The following is an 18,231-nucleotide window of genomic DNA, read 5'->3' on the forward strand; positions in this document are numbered from 1 at the left end:
TGGACTGAATAGACTAGGACAGATGATCCACTATACTTGGACTGGATAGACTAGGACAGATGAATCCACTATACTTGGACTGGATAGACTAGGACAGATGAATCCACTATACTTGGACCGGATAGACTAGGATAGATGAATCCACTATACTTGGACTGGATAGACTAGGACAGATGAATCCACTATACTTGGACTGGATAGACTAGGACAGATGAATCCACTATACTTGGACTGGATAGACTAGGACAGATGAATCCACTATACTTGGACTGGTGGTCAAAAGTCACTAGATAGACTAGGACAGATCATTGTACAAGATTTTACCCACAACTCTCTCTGATTTGTACTGTTGGAAATCAACTCCTTGAAGTCAGACAAATCTCACCTGTGTACAGGATTTTGTAAGAATATTTTTGCCATTTTCAAAACGTAGAATTGACACTGATGAGTGTATATATTTTCATTGGTTCTGGTATCAATGATTAATTGTAGAAGGAGTAGCAATTTTAGAAATTTGTCAACAGATTTTCTTGAAAGACATGCAAAATATTTTCCACAAAAGTAAGGAAAATATATGCACCTGCTAATGTGTTTGCCAAAGATATAGATTTATTTGAATAGGTATGACAAAAGAAATGTACATACTAAAACTCATCATACACACTGTCTACCCAAGTTATTGATACTTTGACATTGAAAAGTGTTTTATTCACAGTGCATGTTTCATTTACTTGTTAGCATATTTCATGCAAAATTTAGAACTTTATTTTTGATTCTCAAACGTATTTTTGTTACATATTAATTAAACGTAATTACTATGCTTAAAACGTTGACAAATATGGGTTATTGAAGAAGTTATAAAATAAGGAATTTCAAAGCATACCAATCAGAGAGAGTTGTGGGCAAGATATTGCACAGTGCAGATGTGCTTGTATCATGTGTATATTATCACTTCAGCATGTCTCAATGTATTTATTTTTCTCTTGACAGATTGTTTAGAAATTGAAAATTCCAGTCACAGTTTGAACACTTGTATGTTTCACCACTAGTAATAAGGGACACACCTGTTGTATGTTTCACCACTGGTAATATTAAAATAAATAAATAAACTTTAATAAGGGACACACCTGTTGTATGTTTCACCACTGGTAATATTGAAATAAATAAATAAACTTTAATAAGGGACACACCTGTTGTATGTTTCACCACTGGTAATATTAAGATAAATAAATAAACTTTAATAAGGGACACACCTGTTGTATGTTTCACCACTGGTAATAAGGGACGCACCTGTTGTATGTTTCACCACTAGTAATAAGGGACACACCTGTTGTATGTTTCACCACTAGTAATAAGGGACGCACCTGTTGTATGTTTCACCACTAGTAATAAGGGACACACCTGTTGTATGTTTCACCACTGGTAATAAGGGACACACCTGTTGTATGTTTCACCACTGGTAATAAGGGACGCACCTGTTGTATGTTTCACCACTAGTAATAAGGGCCACACCTGTTGTATGTTTCACCACTGGTAATATTAAAATAAATAAATAAACTTTAATAAGGGACACCCCTGTTGTATGTTTCACCACTGGTAATAAGGGACACACCTGTTGTATGTTTCACCACTAGTAATAAGGGCCACACCTGTTGTATGTTTCACCACTGGTAATATTAAAATAAATAAATAAACTTTAATAAGGGACACCCCTGTTGTATGTTTCACCACTGGTAATAAGGGACACACCTGTTGTATGTTTCACCACTAGTAATAAGGGACACACCTGTTGTATGTTTCACCACTAGTAATAAGGGACGCACCTGTTGTATGTTTCACCACTAGTAATAAGGGACACACCTGTTGTATGTTTCACCACTGGTAATAAGGGACACACCTGTTGTATGTTTCACCACTGGTAATAAGGGACGCACCTGTTGTATGTTTCACCACTAGTAATAAGGGACACACCTGTTGTATGTTTCACCACTGGTAATATTAAAATAAATAAATAAACTTTAATAAGGGACACACCTGTTGTATGTTTCACCACTGGTAATAAGGGACACACCTGTTGTATGTTTCACCACTGGTAATAAGGGACACACCTGTTGTATGTTTCACCACTGGTAATAAGGGACACACCTGTTGTATGTTTCACCACTGGTAATAAGGGACACACCTGTTGTATGTTTCACCACTGGTAATAAGGGACACACCTATCGTATGTAATAAGGGACACACCTGTTGTATGTTTCACCACTGGTAATAAGGGACACACCTGTTGTATGTTTCACCACTGGTAATAAGGGACACACCTGTTGTATGTTTCACCACTGGTAATAAGGGACACACCTGTTGTATGTTTCTCCACTGGTAATAAGGGACACACCTGTTGTATGTTTTACCACTGGTAATAAGGGACACACCTGTTGTATGTTTCACCACTGGTAATAAGGGACACACCTGTTGTATGTTTCACCACTGGTAATAAGGGACACACCTGTTGTATGTTTCGCCACTGGTAATAAGGGACACACCTGTTGTATGTTTCACCACTGGTAATAAGGGACACACCTGTTGTATGTTTCGCCACTGGTAATAAGGGACACACCTGTTGTATGTTTCACCACTGGTAATAAGGGACACACCTGTTGTATGTTTCACCACTGGTAATAAGGGACACACCTGTTGTATGTTTCACCACTGGTAATAAGGGACACACCTGTTGTATGTTTCACCACTGGTAATAAGGGACACACCTGTTGTATCATATGTCATTGTGAGATATTTACCATCATAGTACTGTTGAAATTAACTAAGTGCTGCAATGGTGTTCTGATATGATAAACAAATGTGTGCATACTTTCAAAAACACTTATATTTTATCATTGTATATTACCAACCACATTTTATATACCAGTCACTTTTTATCAGTGGAATGTGTCACTTACATATTTTTCCATGACACTTGAAGTCTAAGCATGTATCATGTCTGAAAGTACTGCATACGATAGTCAGTATTGATTCACAGTGTGACTTGAATTTTAATAGACTAAGTGCTTAGTAACCGATGTTCATGTTCTGTTTATTGTTGATTTCCTTTCAACAATGAAACTGGGACATACTAACACAAGCAGTCACTGGTCTGTTTTCAATTGTTCTAATACAACCAGTCACTGGTCTGTTTTCAATTGTTCTAATACAACCAGTCACTGGTCTGTTTTCAATTGTTCTAATACAACCAGTCACTGGTCTGTTTTCAATTGTTCTAATACAACCATTCATTGGTATGTTTTCAATTGTTCTAATACAACCAGTTACTGGTCTGTTTTCAATTGTTCTAATACAACCATTCACTGGTCTGTTTTCAATTGTTCTAATACAACCAGTTACTGGTCTGTTTTCAATTGTTCTAATACAAGCAGTCACTGGTCTGTTTTCAATTGTTCTAATACAACCAGTCACTGGTCTGTTTCAATTGTTCTAATACAACCAGTCACTGGTCTGTTTTCAATTGTTCTAATACAACCAGTCACAACATGGAAAGAGGAAACCTGGAAGGCAAAGAACCCTGTTCTCAAAATACATCCACTGTCTTCTGGGAGATGCAGATGGCATGCTGAATCATGGTCAACTGTCAAAAATGGCTCAAAACCGTTGTGGCTGGAGGAAACTTATGGTCGACTGCTGCGCAGCCGAACGATGATGATGATGATGATGACAACCAGTCACTGGCCTGTTTTCAATTGTTCTAATACAACCAGTCACTGGTCTGTTTTCAATTGTTCTAATACAACCAGTCACTGGTCTGTTTCAATTGCTCTAATGTACAACCAGTCACTGGTCTGTTTCAATTGTTCTAATACAACCAGTCACTGGCCTGTTTTCAATTGTTCTAATACAACCAGTCACTGGTCTGTTTTCAATTGTTCTAATACAACCAGTCACTGGCCTGTTTTCAATTGTTCTAATACAACCAGTCACTGGCCTGTTTTCAATTGTTCTAATACAACCAGTCACTGGTCTGTTTTCAATTGTTCTAATACAACCAGTCACTGGTCTGTTTTCAATTGTTCTAATACAACCAGTCACTGGTCTGTTTTCAATTGCTCTAATACAACCAGTCACTGGTCTGTTTTCAATTGTTCTAATACAACCAGTCACTGGTCTGTTTCAATTGTTCTAATACAACCAGTCACTGGCCTGTTTCAATTGTTCTAATACAACCAGTCACTGGCCTGTTTTCAATTGTTCTAATACAACCAGTCACTGGTCTGTTTTCAATTGTTCTAATACAACCAGTCACTGGCCTGTTTTCAATTGTTCTAATACAACCAGTCACTGGCCTGTTTTCAATTGTTCTAATACAACCAGTCACTGGTCTGTTTTCAATTGTTCTAATACAACCAGTCACTGGTCTGTTTCAATTGTTCTAATACAACCAGTCACTGGCCTGTTTCAATTGTTCTAATACAACCAGTCACTGGCCTGTTTTCAATTGTTCTAATACAACCAGTCACTGGTCTGTTTTCAATTGTTCTAATACAACCAGTCACTGGCCTGTTTTCAATTGTTCTAATACAACCAGTCACTGGCCTGTTTTCAATTGTTCTAATACAACCAGTCACTGGTCTGTTTTCAATTGTTCTAATACAACCAGTCACTGGCCTGTTTTCAATTGTTCTAATACAACCAGTCACTGGCCTGTTTTCAATTGTTCTAATACAACCAGTCACTGGTCTGTTTTCAATTGTTCTAATACAAGCAGTCACTGGTCTGTTTTCAATTGTTCTAATACAATCAGTCACCACTATAACCAAACCATGCAATTCAGTCTATTCCGCTATAACCAAACCATGCAATTCAGTCTATTCCGCTATAACCAATCCATGCAATTCAGTCTATTCTGCTATAACCAATCCATGCAATTCAGTCTATTCTGCTATAACCAAACCATGCAATTCAGTCTATTCCGCTATAACCAAACCATGCAATTCAGTCTATTCCGCTATAACCAATCCATGCAATTCAGTCTATTCCGCTATAACCAATCCATGCAATTCAGTTTATTCCGCTATAACCAAACCATGCAATTCAGTCTATTCCACTATAACCAAACCATGCAATTCAGTCTATTCCGCTATAACCAATCCATGCAATTCAGTTTATTCCGCTATAACCAAACCATGCAATTCAGTCTATTCCACTATAACCAAACCATGCAATTCAGTCTATTCCGCTATAACCAATCCATGCAATTCAGTCTATTCCATAGTCTATCTGCTAGACCTCGGATGTTCTTCCGATAGAATACGACACACGACCGAACATCGCTATCGAGGATGGAACATTCAAGGTCTAGCAAATGTCATCAGGATATAAATAACTGCCAATCAGAGAACCGTATTAGCGACAAGCACAAACAGAGGACAATATCTAATTTTTCAATGACATGCATATTCATCTTAAGGAGGGGCTTGTAACAATAACCACCAATGCATTAACTAAAATGTGTGAATGACAACGTCTACACACTCATCAAACACAATTACCATAAACTGATAAGACATAGTAATGACATAAATGTGTTTGTCAACACCTGCATGCAGAGATTGAATATATTAAAGTATATATATGCATACATGGCCCAACCCACCGCTCAATGTAATCTCAATGGAATGTCCGGTCTGAAAATGACATTTGCCAGACTGTTCGGGCAAGCCCTCACTGCGAACTTTGTTCGCTTATAGTATCGAAAGAAAGCCTGAACGTCTAGCAGCAAGACTATCTATTCCACTATTATACACAGCTGAGAATGGCTGTTATTATTGTAGAACCGTACAAGTCTGAAGACAAATGATAGCATATATATACACTAGCTTTATTTTAAAAAGGAATATATGCAATTAAGACATCTATTCAACCTAATAAGACCGAAGTTTACTCAAATTCAGTAAATGTCACCACAAGGTGGCGCTATAGCAAGTTAGCATCTCACTTAATTGATGTACACACTGACTGAAGAATCATGAATGATACCAAAATCATATCTGAGAGTATTTCTACAATGAAAAGGAATTTTTGCGACTATATGATATATCTCACTGTACACATTACAACTCTCAATGTATAATATCAGAAACTCATGGAATAAATATCAAATACATCACCATGACATAATATCAGTTTAGTTTACATTCAGATCTGAGAATGAAATTATCTGCCAACTTTAAAAAGATGGCCTGTACATATTTAACATTATCTAAAGTGTATATTTACATCATCATCATGACCTCTACACATGGTATGTTGACATCATCATGACCTCTACACATGGTATGTAGACATCTTCATGACCTCTACACATGGTATATTGACATCATCATGACCTCTACACATGGTATATCATCATGACCTCTACACATGGTATGTTGACATCATCATGACCTCTACACATGGTATGTTGACATCATCATGACCTCTACACATGGTATGTTGACATCATCATGACCTCTACACACGGTATGTTGACATCATCATGACCTCTACACATGGTATGTTGACATCATCATGACCTCTACACATGGTATGTTGACATCATCATGACCTCTACACATCGTATGTTGACATCATCATGACCTCGTACGCATGGTATGTTGAATAAATATAGTTATAAACTATAAGATATAAACTATCAGTTATAGATTATCCTACCGGTATATACCGTCTATAAACACCAACAGTATACTAAGATATAAACTATCAGTTATAGATTATTCTACCGGTATATACCGTCTATAAACACCAACAGTATACTAAGATATAAACTATCAGTTATAGATTATTCTACCGGTATATACCGTCTATAAACACCAACAGTATACTAAGATATAAACTATCAGTTATAGATTATTCTACCGGTATATACCGTCTATAAACACCAACAGTATACTAAGATATAAACTATCAGTTATAGATTATTCTACCGGTATATACCATCTATAAACACCAACAGCATACTAAGATATAAACTATCAGTTATAGATTATTCTACCGGTATATACCATCTATAAACACCAACAGTATACTAAGATATAAACTATCAGTTATAGATTATTCTACCGGTATATACCGTCTATAAACACCAACAGTATACAAAGATATAAACTATCAGTTATAGATTATTCTACCGGTATATACCGTCTATAAACACCAACAGCATACTAAGATATAAACTATCAGTTATAGATTATTCTACCGGTATATACCATCTATAAACACCAACAGTATACTAAGATATAAACTATCAGTTATAGATTATTCTACCGGTATATACCATCTATAAACACCAACAGTATACTAAGATATAAACTATCAGTTATAGATTATTCTACCGGTATATACCGTCTATAAACACCAACAGTATACAAAGATATAAACTATCAGTTATAGATTATTCTACCGGTATATACCGTCTATAAACACCAACAGTATACAAAGATATAAACTATCAGTTATAGATTATTCTACCGGTATATACCATCTATAAACACCAACAGCATACTAAGATATAAACTATCAGTTATAGATTATTCTACCGGTATATACCGTCTATAAACACCAACAGTATACTAAGATATAAACTATCAGTTATAGATTATTCTACCGGTATATACCGTCTATAAATAATAATAATAATAATATTTATTTCTTATAGAGCGCATTACATTAAAACAATCTCAATGCGCTGAACAAAAGTATAAAAGTAATTTAAAATGTACATATACACAAGTATAAACATAATATGAAACAAGATAAAAATACAAAGACACGGAATGACATTTAAAAACTGAAATGTAAAAAAGTTAAAAGTTAATGATAATGAGATCTAAAAAGATGATATTTTAAGGCAGATTTAAAACTGTTCAAAGTATGTGAAGAACGAAGACATGGTGGCAGGGCATTCCAAAGGCGTGGGCCGCAAATAGAGAAGGCCCGATCACCATAGTATGCAGTGTTCCCTATCGGTTGGTGCAAATTCACCACGCTACCGGATTGTGACCGAAGGGAACGACGGGTAGATCTAACCATTAATAAATCGCCTAGATATGAGGGCCCGCACCCATTAAGAACTTTAAAAACAATACAGAGTACTTTGAATTCAATGCGCTTCTGAATAGGTAGCCAGTGTAATGAATGAAGAACTGGGGTAATATGCTCAACTTTTTTCTTTCTAAAGACAAGTCTTGCTGCTGAATTCTGGATAATTTGGAGCTTACGAATTTGTTGAAGTGGGAGACCATATAATAAACTGTTGCAATAATCTAAACGTGATGTAATAAAAGCATGAACTAGTTTTTCAGTACAACTTTGATCAAGAAGAGTGCGAATTTTGCCAATTTTCCACAGAGCATGAGAGGCAGCTTTACAAATATTAATTACATGATCAGACATAGTAGCCGCCGAATCCATGGAAACACCAAGATTACGAACAACATTAGATGGTTGTATATCGACATCGCCAATCCGTATCTCACACCGGGGTACCGGACCCGCACCACCAAATTTAGAAGAAAAATGCACAATTTCTGTTTTACCGTCGTTAAGACAGAGCATATTATCACGCATCCACTGTCTAACTTCACTAGTGCATGACTCAATAACTGAAGTCGGAACCCGGTCACCCTCACACGTGAGATACAGTTCGGAATCGTCCGCATACATGACACAATTTAAACCATGACGGATTATGATATCCTCCAAGGGGGCTGTGTAAAGCGTAAACAAAACAGGTCCAAGGACGGAGCCTTGGGGGACACCACAATCGAGAGACCGTGCCTTTGACACGACTGCTCCAACACTCACAGATTGGAATCGACCAATCAAATAGGAACGAAACCACTCCAAGGCTGAGCCCTTGATGCCATATCTATTACGCAATCTGTGTAATAAAATGTCATGATCAATCGTGTCAAAGGCAGCAGAAAGATCAAGCAAAATCAATATTACATCTTTACGTTTATCAAGGGAGCCTAATATATCATTTTGGACTCTTAGAAGGGCCGTTTCAGTGCTATAACCCGCTCGATAAGCTGACTGGTATTTAGCGAATAAATTGTTGTCAGATAAATATGAATTCAATTGAACACCAACAGTATACTAAGATATAAACTATCAGTTATAGATTATTCTACCGGTATATACCGTCTATAAACACCAACAGTATACTAAGATATAAACTATCAGTTATAGATTATTCTACCGGTATATACCATCTATAAACACCAACAGTATACTAAGATATAAACTATCAGTTATAGATTATTCTACCGGTATATACCGTCTATAAACACCAACAGCATACTAAGATATAAACTATCAGTTATAGATTATTCTACCGGTATATACCGTCCATAAACACCAACAGTATACTAAGATATAAACTATCAGTTATAGATTATTCTACCGGTATATACCATCTATAAACACCAACAGTATACTAAGATATAAACTATCAGTTATAGATTATTCTACCGGTATATACCATCTATAAACACCAACAGTATACTAAGATATAAACTATCAGTTATAGATTATTCTACCGGTATATACCGTCTATAAACACCAACAGCATACTAAGATATAAACTATCAGTTATAGATTATTCTACCGGTATATACCGTCCATAAACACCAACAGTATACTAAGATATAAACTATCAGTTATAGATTATTCTACCGGTATATACCGTCTATAAACACCAACAGCATACTAAGATATAAACTATCAGTTATAGATTATTCTACCGGTATATACCATCTATAAACACCAACAGTATACTAAGATATAAACTATCAGTTATAGATTATTCTACCGGTATATACCATCTATAAACACCAACAGTATACAAAGATATAAACTATCAGTTATAGATTATTCTACCGGTATATACCATCTATAAACACCAACAGCATACTAAGATATAAACTATCAGTTATAGATTATTCTACCGGTATATACCATCTATAAACACCAACAGCATACTAAGATATAAACTATCAGTTATAGATTATTCTATCGGTATATACCATCTATAAACACCAACAGTATACAAAGATATAAACTATCAGTTATAGATTATTCTACTGGTATATACCATCTATAAACACCAACAGTATACTAAGATATAAACTATCAGTTATAGATTATTCTACCGGTATATACCATCTATAAACACCAACAGTATACTAAGATATAAACTATCAGTTATAGATTATTCTACCGGTATATACCATCTATAAACACCAACAGTATACAAAGATATAAACTATCAGTTATAGATTATTCTACCGGTATATACCATCTATAAACACCAACAGTATACTAAGATATAAACTATCAGTTATAGATTATTCTACCGGTATATACCATCTATAAACACCAACAGTATACTAAGATATAAACTATCAGTTATAGATTATTCTACTGGTATATACCGTCTATAAACACCAACAGTATACTAAGATATAAACTATCAGTTATAGATTTGCTATGAACACAAGTAAACGGTTCTGTGTTTGAATCTCCTTGTTTCTTCTGACAGTGATGTTGATTTGTGTTCACAGTGAGATAAAATGTATCATTTATATGCATACATGCTATAAGTGCCTGCATTTTATTTGTGTAATTCCTGACAAAAAATGTTGCGTGAGACGTAAAAAAAATATTGTGTAGCCTCATTGAAACTCTATAGTCTTTCTAATTTAGCAGTAATTGAGTTACAGTGGCATACACTTACATATAACCTCTATAATGGTATATATCTTGATTTGATAACCATTTCAGATTTGTGTCCTCACACCTCAAATGGTACAAGTGTATAAGATCACATGGAGAAAGAGGCAATCATTTCAAACTTTTCAATTTATACATATCATAAAAATAAAAGAAAACCTGTCAATTCTTGATCATACCACCCTGGGGTTTTATTAATGGTCATATACCTAAATGTGTGTAGGTCTCAGTATGGAGGTGTACACCATCATCGATGGTCTTATACCTCCATGTATGTAGGTCTAAGTATAGAGGTATACAGAATGGTCATATACCTCCATGTATGTAGGTCTAAGTATAGAGGTATACAGAATGGTCATATACCTCCATGTATGTGTCTAAGTATAGAGGTATACAGCATGGTCTTATACCTCCATGTATGTGTCTAAGTATAGAGGTATACAGAATGGTCATATACCTCCATGTATGTAGGTCTAAGTATAGAGGTATACAGAATGGTCATATACCTCCATGTATGTGTCTAAGTATAGAGGTATACAGAATGGTCTTATACCTCAATGTATGTAGGTCTAAGTATAGAGGTATACAGAATGGTCATATACCTCCATGTATGTGTCTAAGTATAGAGGTATACAGAATGGTCTAATACTAGTACCTCCATGTATGTAGGTCTACAATGTAAGTATAGAGGTATACAGAATGGTCTTATACCTCAATGTATGTAGGTCTAAGTATAGAGGTATACAGAATGGTCTTATACCTCCATGTATGTAGGTCTAAGTATAGAGGTATACAGAATGGTTTAATACCTCCATGTATGTGTCTAAGTATAGAGGTATACAGAATGGTCTTATACCTCAATGTATGTAGGTCTAAGTATAGAGGTATACAGAATGGTTTAATACCTCCATGTATGTAGGTCTAAGTATAGAGGTATACAGAATGGTCTTATACCTCAATGTATTGTCATTGTCACCTTTGTCATTCAATGACTACTTACACAAGTCTTCTGAAAAGCCACTTTTCCATGAACAGCGTGCTTATCAACATTCCATATCTCGAGCAGAATTGATAATTTTTTAATTCAAGCTGTTAAGAGGGGAGATATTGTTCTGTGTGCGATAAAATCATAGTATTTGTTCAGGAGCTATATAACAATACAGTTTCTCCACTGCTGCTGTGCCAAAGCTAGATTGCTCTTTTTCTGGTACTCCTTGAATGAATGGTGGATACATTTTCCATCTATTTCCAGAGTAATGAAATGATTTCAATTTCAACAGAGATTTCATGGTTCTCGGCAATTGGCTAAAGTTATTATTTCTCAAGTCTAACTCTTCCAATAATGTCAATTTACCAACTTCAGGTGGTAAAGTTTGTAGTAAATTATTGGCAAGTTTCAATACCCGTAGACTGGTACACACAGGATCTATCAGAACTTTCCCAGAAAAGTCTCTTAACAGATTTGATGATAAATCAAGAATCTCCAACTGAGTCAGATAACCTATTTCTTCTGGTAGGTCCACTAGCCTGTTTTGGGCTAAATTTATTTCTTTCAGATGTTTCAACCCATGGATTGTGGAAGGGAATGTCACAAATTTATTGCAACTCACGTCAAGAATTTTGAGTTTGCTTAGTTGATGACATAATACTGGTGGAAAATCATGTAGACTATTACCAGATAAATCCAAAGTCTCCAGTTGAGTAAGTTGACCAAGTTTTGTTGGAACCACACCAATCAGTCCACAACCACTCAAATAGATATGTTTCAAATTTGACAATTTAGTCAACACTTCTGGTGGTATACAATGAAGCCTGGTGTTGTTTAGTGAGAGACATAAAGTGTTTCTTGCATCTCGTAATTTATTGTGCAGCAACAATTCTTGTCTGTTACTATTGATACCAACTGCCATGGTGACAACTACAGAATTAACATTCACAAAATTTAGTTTAGTAGCCTTATAAAGATTTGAGACATGATTTGAACAAAAGAATCCAAAAAAGTAGGTAATATCAAATTATAACATATAAAGACAATAATTATTAGTTACTATAATAATAATAATAATAAATAATAATGTTGGTTTCTATATAGCACTTTCCCACTTTGTGCTCAAAGTGCTTTATGCTTTATGATTTTAATTGTAATATTCTCAATAATATTCTTTGTTGAGTCAAAGAAAATAGAAATTAAATAAGTGGGCTTGTCACTACTAGAAGATGAATAGTGATAATACCATCATGTCACAACTACTTTTCAGCTGAATGAAGAAAATTATCAATTTACACTTATTTATGAAAATTATACCTGGTAACTATACTTACACAACCTTATTTTGTTAACAAATATTCAAAAATCGAGAAATTAATTTGAACTAATTTTCCATGCACAGTCGACAATATTATGACGTGGACATGTGTTGTGAATACATGCAATGACCAGGGTGTAATATTATGACGTGGACATGTGTTGTGAATACATGCAATGACCAGGGTGTAATATTATGACGTGGACATGTGTTGTGAATACATGCAATGACCAGGGTGTAATATTATGACGTGGACATGTGTTGTGAATACATGCAATGACCAGGGTGTAATATTATGACGTGGACATGTGTTGTGAATACATGCAATGACCAGGGTGTAATATTATGACGTGGACATGTGTTGTGAATACATACAATGACCAGGGTGTAATATTATGATGTGGACATGTGTTGTGAATACATGCAATGACCAGGGTGTAATATTATGACGTGGACATGTGTTGTGAATACATGCAATGACCAGGGTGTAATATTATGACGTGGACATGTGTTGTGAATACATGCAATGACCAGGGTGTAATATTATGACGTGGACATGTGTTGTGAATACATTCAATGACCAGGGTGTAATATTATGACGTGGACATGTGTTGTGAATACATGCAATGACCAGGGTGTAATATTATGACGTGGACATGTGTTGTGAATACATGCAATGACCAGGGTGTAATATTATGACGTGGACATGTGTTGTGAATACATGCAATGACCAGGGTGTAATATTATGACGTGGACATGTGTTGTGAATACATGCAATGACCAGGGTGTAATATTATGACGTGGACATGTGTTGTGAATACATGCAATGACCAGGGTGTAATATTATGACGTGGACATGTGTTGTGAATACATGCAATGACCAGGGTGTAATATTATGACGTGGACATGTGTTGTGAATACATGCAATGACCAGGGTGTAATATTATGACGTGGACATGTGTTGTGAATACATGCAATGACCAGGGTGTAATATTATGACGTGGACATGTGTTGTGAATACATACAATGACCAGGGTGTAATATTATGATGTGGACATGTGTTGTGAATACATACAATGACCAGGGTGTAATATTATGATGTGGACATGTGTTGTGAATACATGCAATGACCAGGGTGTAATATTATGACGTGGACATGTGTTGTGAATACATGCAATGACCAGGGTGTAATATTATGACGTGGACATGTGTTGTGAATACATGCAATGACCAGGGTGTAATATTTCCTGTTTAAATGTTTACCCATTGTCATATGAATCAATCAAATGACTATGATAAAAGTTTGTTAACCTCAACTTATTGTGTATTTCAGTACACTGAGCACTTAGCTGTTGTGCAAGATGTACAAGCAATTGCAAAAACATACCTGTACACAAAATATGAAAAAATGTAACAAGTTAAACAACAGAAAAGGAGTCTCCCATTACCTGCTAAAAAACTTCACACTGACAAAAATCTATATACTACTAGCAGAAAATGGTCAGTTACAGTATCAACACTAGCACTCGAACCAATATCGAGCATGAAAATATGAATAAAACACTGTATAATGTACACCTCTATACTGTCAGTGTCTATCTTTGAATGTAACATATAACTTCATAAGAGCCTTCTTGAGTATGTCTATATCTACTAGTTTATACTATAATAGTATTCGATACTACTAGTATAGTACTACTACTACTAGTAGATAGGTTAGTAGACACACTCAAGAGATATGCTATTGTGAAATCATGTTGCAAAAATAGACACTGACACAATAGGTTTACATTATACTGTTTTATGGATAGTTTCATAGATATCGGTTCAAGTGCCTGTGACCAAGAATGAGTAACACACAAAATTACACTTTTACAGTGTTTAGTGTTGTCCTAAATTGGATGCATGTACAGTACAGTACAGTACAGTACAGTACAGTACAGCACAGCCACTTGTGAGTGTATATTGTATACTCAAGGATGCTCATAATACAAAATAATGATGTTCTTAGGTATTTACGAATATTTAAAAAAAATACGTCATCGGAAAAGAGTACTATTTTGCCAAATAATAACGCCATTTATATTTTGTATGACCATCATTTTAATCAATGGTGGTAGAAGTATAACTTCAATAAGGGTAGTCCTGCTTACAGACGGTGCCCCACGAGTCTTACTGACTTATAGTTAGGAGGGACAATTGTCAGAATCGAGTCCCGGATTACTCCGTATGCAAGCAGGACTACAATAAGGGGAGATATAACATTGGCTCCTTGTCTTGCTGCTAGACGTTCGGGCTTTCTTCCGATACGATAAGCGAACGAAGATCGTAGTGCATCTTGAGGGCTTGCCCAAACTCGGATGTTCCATCTATCGGAAGAACATCCGAGGTCAGCTAGACTCATGAGACTAATTAGCTCCTTGAACATGAAGTAGCTCACAGGTGACTGTAGTGTACATCAGTCAATCAAATATCCTGACCCTTACCAATTTAACTGAGAAGGTCTTGAAATCATACCAAAATAGTTGTACGTAGAGCAGTTGGTGCTACTGCCAGTACTAATAATAATACAAATGTATACCGTTTATAAGTACATTTACAATAACGACTATGCCACCACATTCGAACTGACCGCCACGCACGCGCACACAAATTTCCTTACCTGATGCTCAGACTACTGACGTCACACAACTGGACTGAGACTGCGCAAAGTGTCGTCTCGTTCAAGCCAAATAATTAAAGATATTCTATATTTCATTGCTTAGAAATCTTTTGGCATGACATACTCAACTTTGCATCAAAGACAGTGATTTTTTCATTTATTGCTTTTAAAAAGAGTAATTCGACCGACAATGACGTAAATAACATTTACGTTGCTAGGGTTCTAGAAGCAACAAACAACTTTGACGGAGGTGATTTTGTCAGGGGGACACACATCAAAGATAAATACTAACATATTACATGAAACATTACGTCAGAATCCGGCTATAGAAAAACATTTCAAAGATACGAAAAGAATATAGGTTTTGTTTAATTTACACCGTGACTATGAATAAGTTGTTACAGTGCTACCAAGGATATTAGATATTTCTTACATAATTTCATGTCAAATGAAATATACTATACTATACTAATATTACTATACTGTACTGTACTGTACTGTACTGTACTGTACTGTACTGTACTGTACTGTACTGTACTGTACTGTACTGTACTGTACTGTACTGTACTGTACTGTACTGTACTGTACTGTACTGTACTGTACTGTACTGTACTGTACTGTACTGTACTGTACTGTACTATATTATACTATACTATACTATACTATACTATACTGTACTATACTACTATTACTATACTATAACCGTGATGCTACTACTACTATGAATGCTGTCACAGGCACTCGAATCAATCTGTATGATTTTTTTAAAATGTATAGTTAAATTTACTATACATTAAAAAAATCATACAAATTGATTCAAGTGCCTGTGAATGCTGGATCTGGTCCTTGCGCGATACCCAAGTCTCAAAAGATGTCGCCACACATCGAATTAGAGTAGCGCCCCCGATGACTTTGGAGGCCATTGGACGAAAAGTCAATCGATCAAAAATAGCCAAGGGACGCGTTTGTGTGCAACAGGCTAAGTTACTGGCCCTTTCCTTTTTATTAATATCTGAACTTTTGTACAACAATGCTACGCAAAATGCAGCGAATGCAAGGATTTACTCATAAGATTAACTCTCAGTTAAACAGAATGGCATCGTCGAACAGAGTTCTGTGGTATGCCAACGCGGCTGGGATGGTGTACTACTGGCTTGTGTACGCGGCGGTCTTCTACACAGTCGTATTTGTGTCGATGCCGGTTGTCTATGAAGAAGACAATTCAAATGAAACCGTCCAGATGCTAATATTTGTTTTCGTTATGATTAACACAATGGCAAATTATATCATGGCTGTACGAAGTAAGAGTTTCTACCGTGCGACGCCGTTTTCAGCTCCAAACCCTGTACCCAAGAACTGGCGACATTGCATCACCTGCCAACAAGATATCCCACCACGAACACACCACTGCCCATTATGTGGCTATTGCGTCCTGAAACGTGAAGAACACTGCTTTTTCATTGGAACATGTATAGGATACTACAACCACCGATATTTCATCGTGCTAGCTTTTTATGCTTCAATCGCCGCATCTTATGGAATAACATATGCTGCTATGTACTTGAGTTATACGCACGGTTCTTTCTCCGAGACAGGATTGAGCTACTTTCTGCCAGTTACCTTTCTCACTTGGAGATTTGGCTTTGGTAGCATGCCTACGTATATTTTTGCCATGGTGTTTTTGATGTACGTTTGCATCACAGCGTTGTTCATGGCAGGTGGATTATTTGTTTGGAATATGTACAACGTAAGGAAAGGACAGACAAGACACGAATCTATTCATGATGGCCCAGATAATATTGTGGTAGAGAGCGGATGGCAGAATTTCCAGGACACATTTGGAAAAAATTGGTTACTGTGTTTCATAATACCTGCCTTCACACCATTGCAAGGGGATGGAATTACATGGAACAAGCATAAACAGATTAAAGGCATATAACAAAAGAGAGTGATTGTACATGTTGCCAAGGTTATTCTACTGAAGTGTGGGTGTGGGTGAGGGGGTATCACTGCACGTTATCTTCATCTTACATGATTATTATTATCAGTGGACAGTGTTTTCCCTTAGCTGTCTGTTTAAATTAAGAAGAGATTGAAGTAATGCCATTCCATCACTAAAGTGAGTTTGGTTTATTCAGATTGCTGATGTGTGTCAGAACATGTTTTTAGCTGATAATGTAATGATGTCATTGCATAACTTGAGCATAGCAAGAGAATGCTGGGTTTCAAGTCAAGACAAATGACTTAGTCACAATAGACTTGGTCACCACTAGCCACTGGAGGTGTGTTCAAAAGCAGCATTGAATAGTTTCATTTTTCACAAATTTTAGTCCCGAGTCGTGTACAACTGTTCTACTTACTGTAACATGCATGATATTTGAACGTGTGAATAGAACTGCCAAGTATTCTTTTTAATAATGTTCAATAGATCAATAGTTCAATGTAGGATGAAAAACTAAATTCTTT

General features: G+C 35.9%; 1 protein-coding gene across 1 annotated transcript; it reads left to right on the plus strand.

Annotated features, from left to right (window-relative positions):
* Positions 1–16,807: 16,807 nt before the first annotated feature.
* LOC144453517 (palmitoyltransferase ZDHHC22-like) lies at positions 16,808–17,704 on the plus strand. Its single transcript, XM_078144830.1, has one exon. The coding sequence runs from the start codon at positions 16,808–16,810 to the stop codon at positions 17,702–17,704; it is 897 nt and encodes a 298-aa protein (XP_078000956.1).
* The last annotated feature ends 527 nt before the right edge of the window (positions 17,705–18,231 follow it).

This window comes from Glandiceps talaboti, chromosome 2 (genome assembly GCF_964340395.1).
Source record: "Glandiceps talaboti chromosome 2, keGlaTala1.1, whole genome shotgun sequence".
Taxonomy (NCBI): domain Eukaryota; kingdom Metazoa; phylum Hemichordata; class Enteropneusta; family Spengelidae; genus Glandiceps; species Glandiceps talaboti.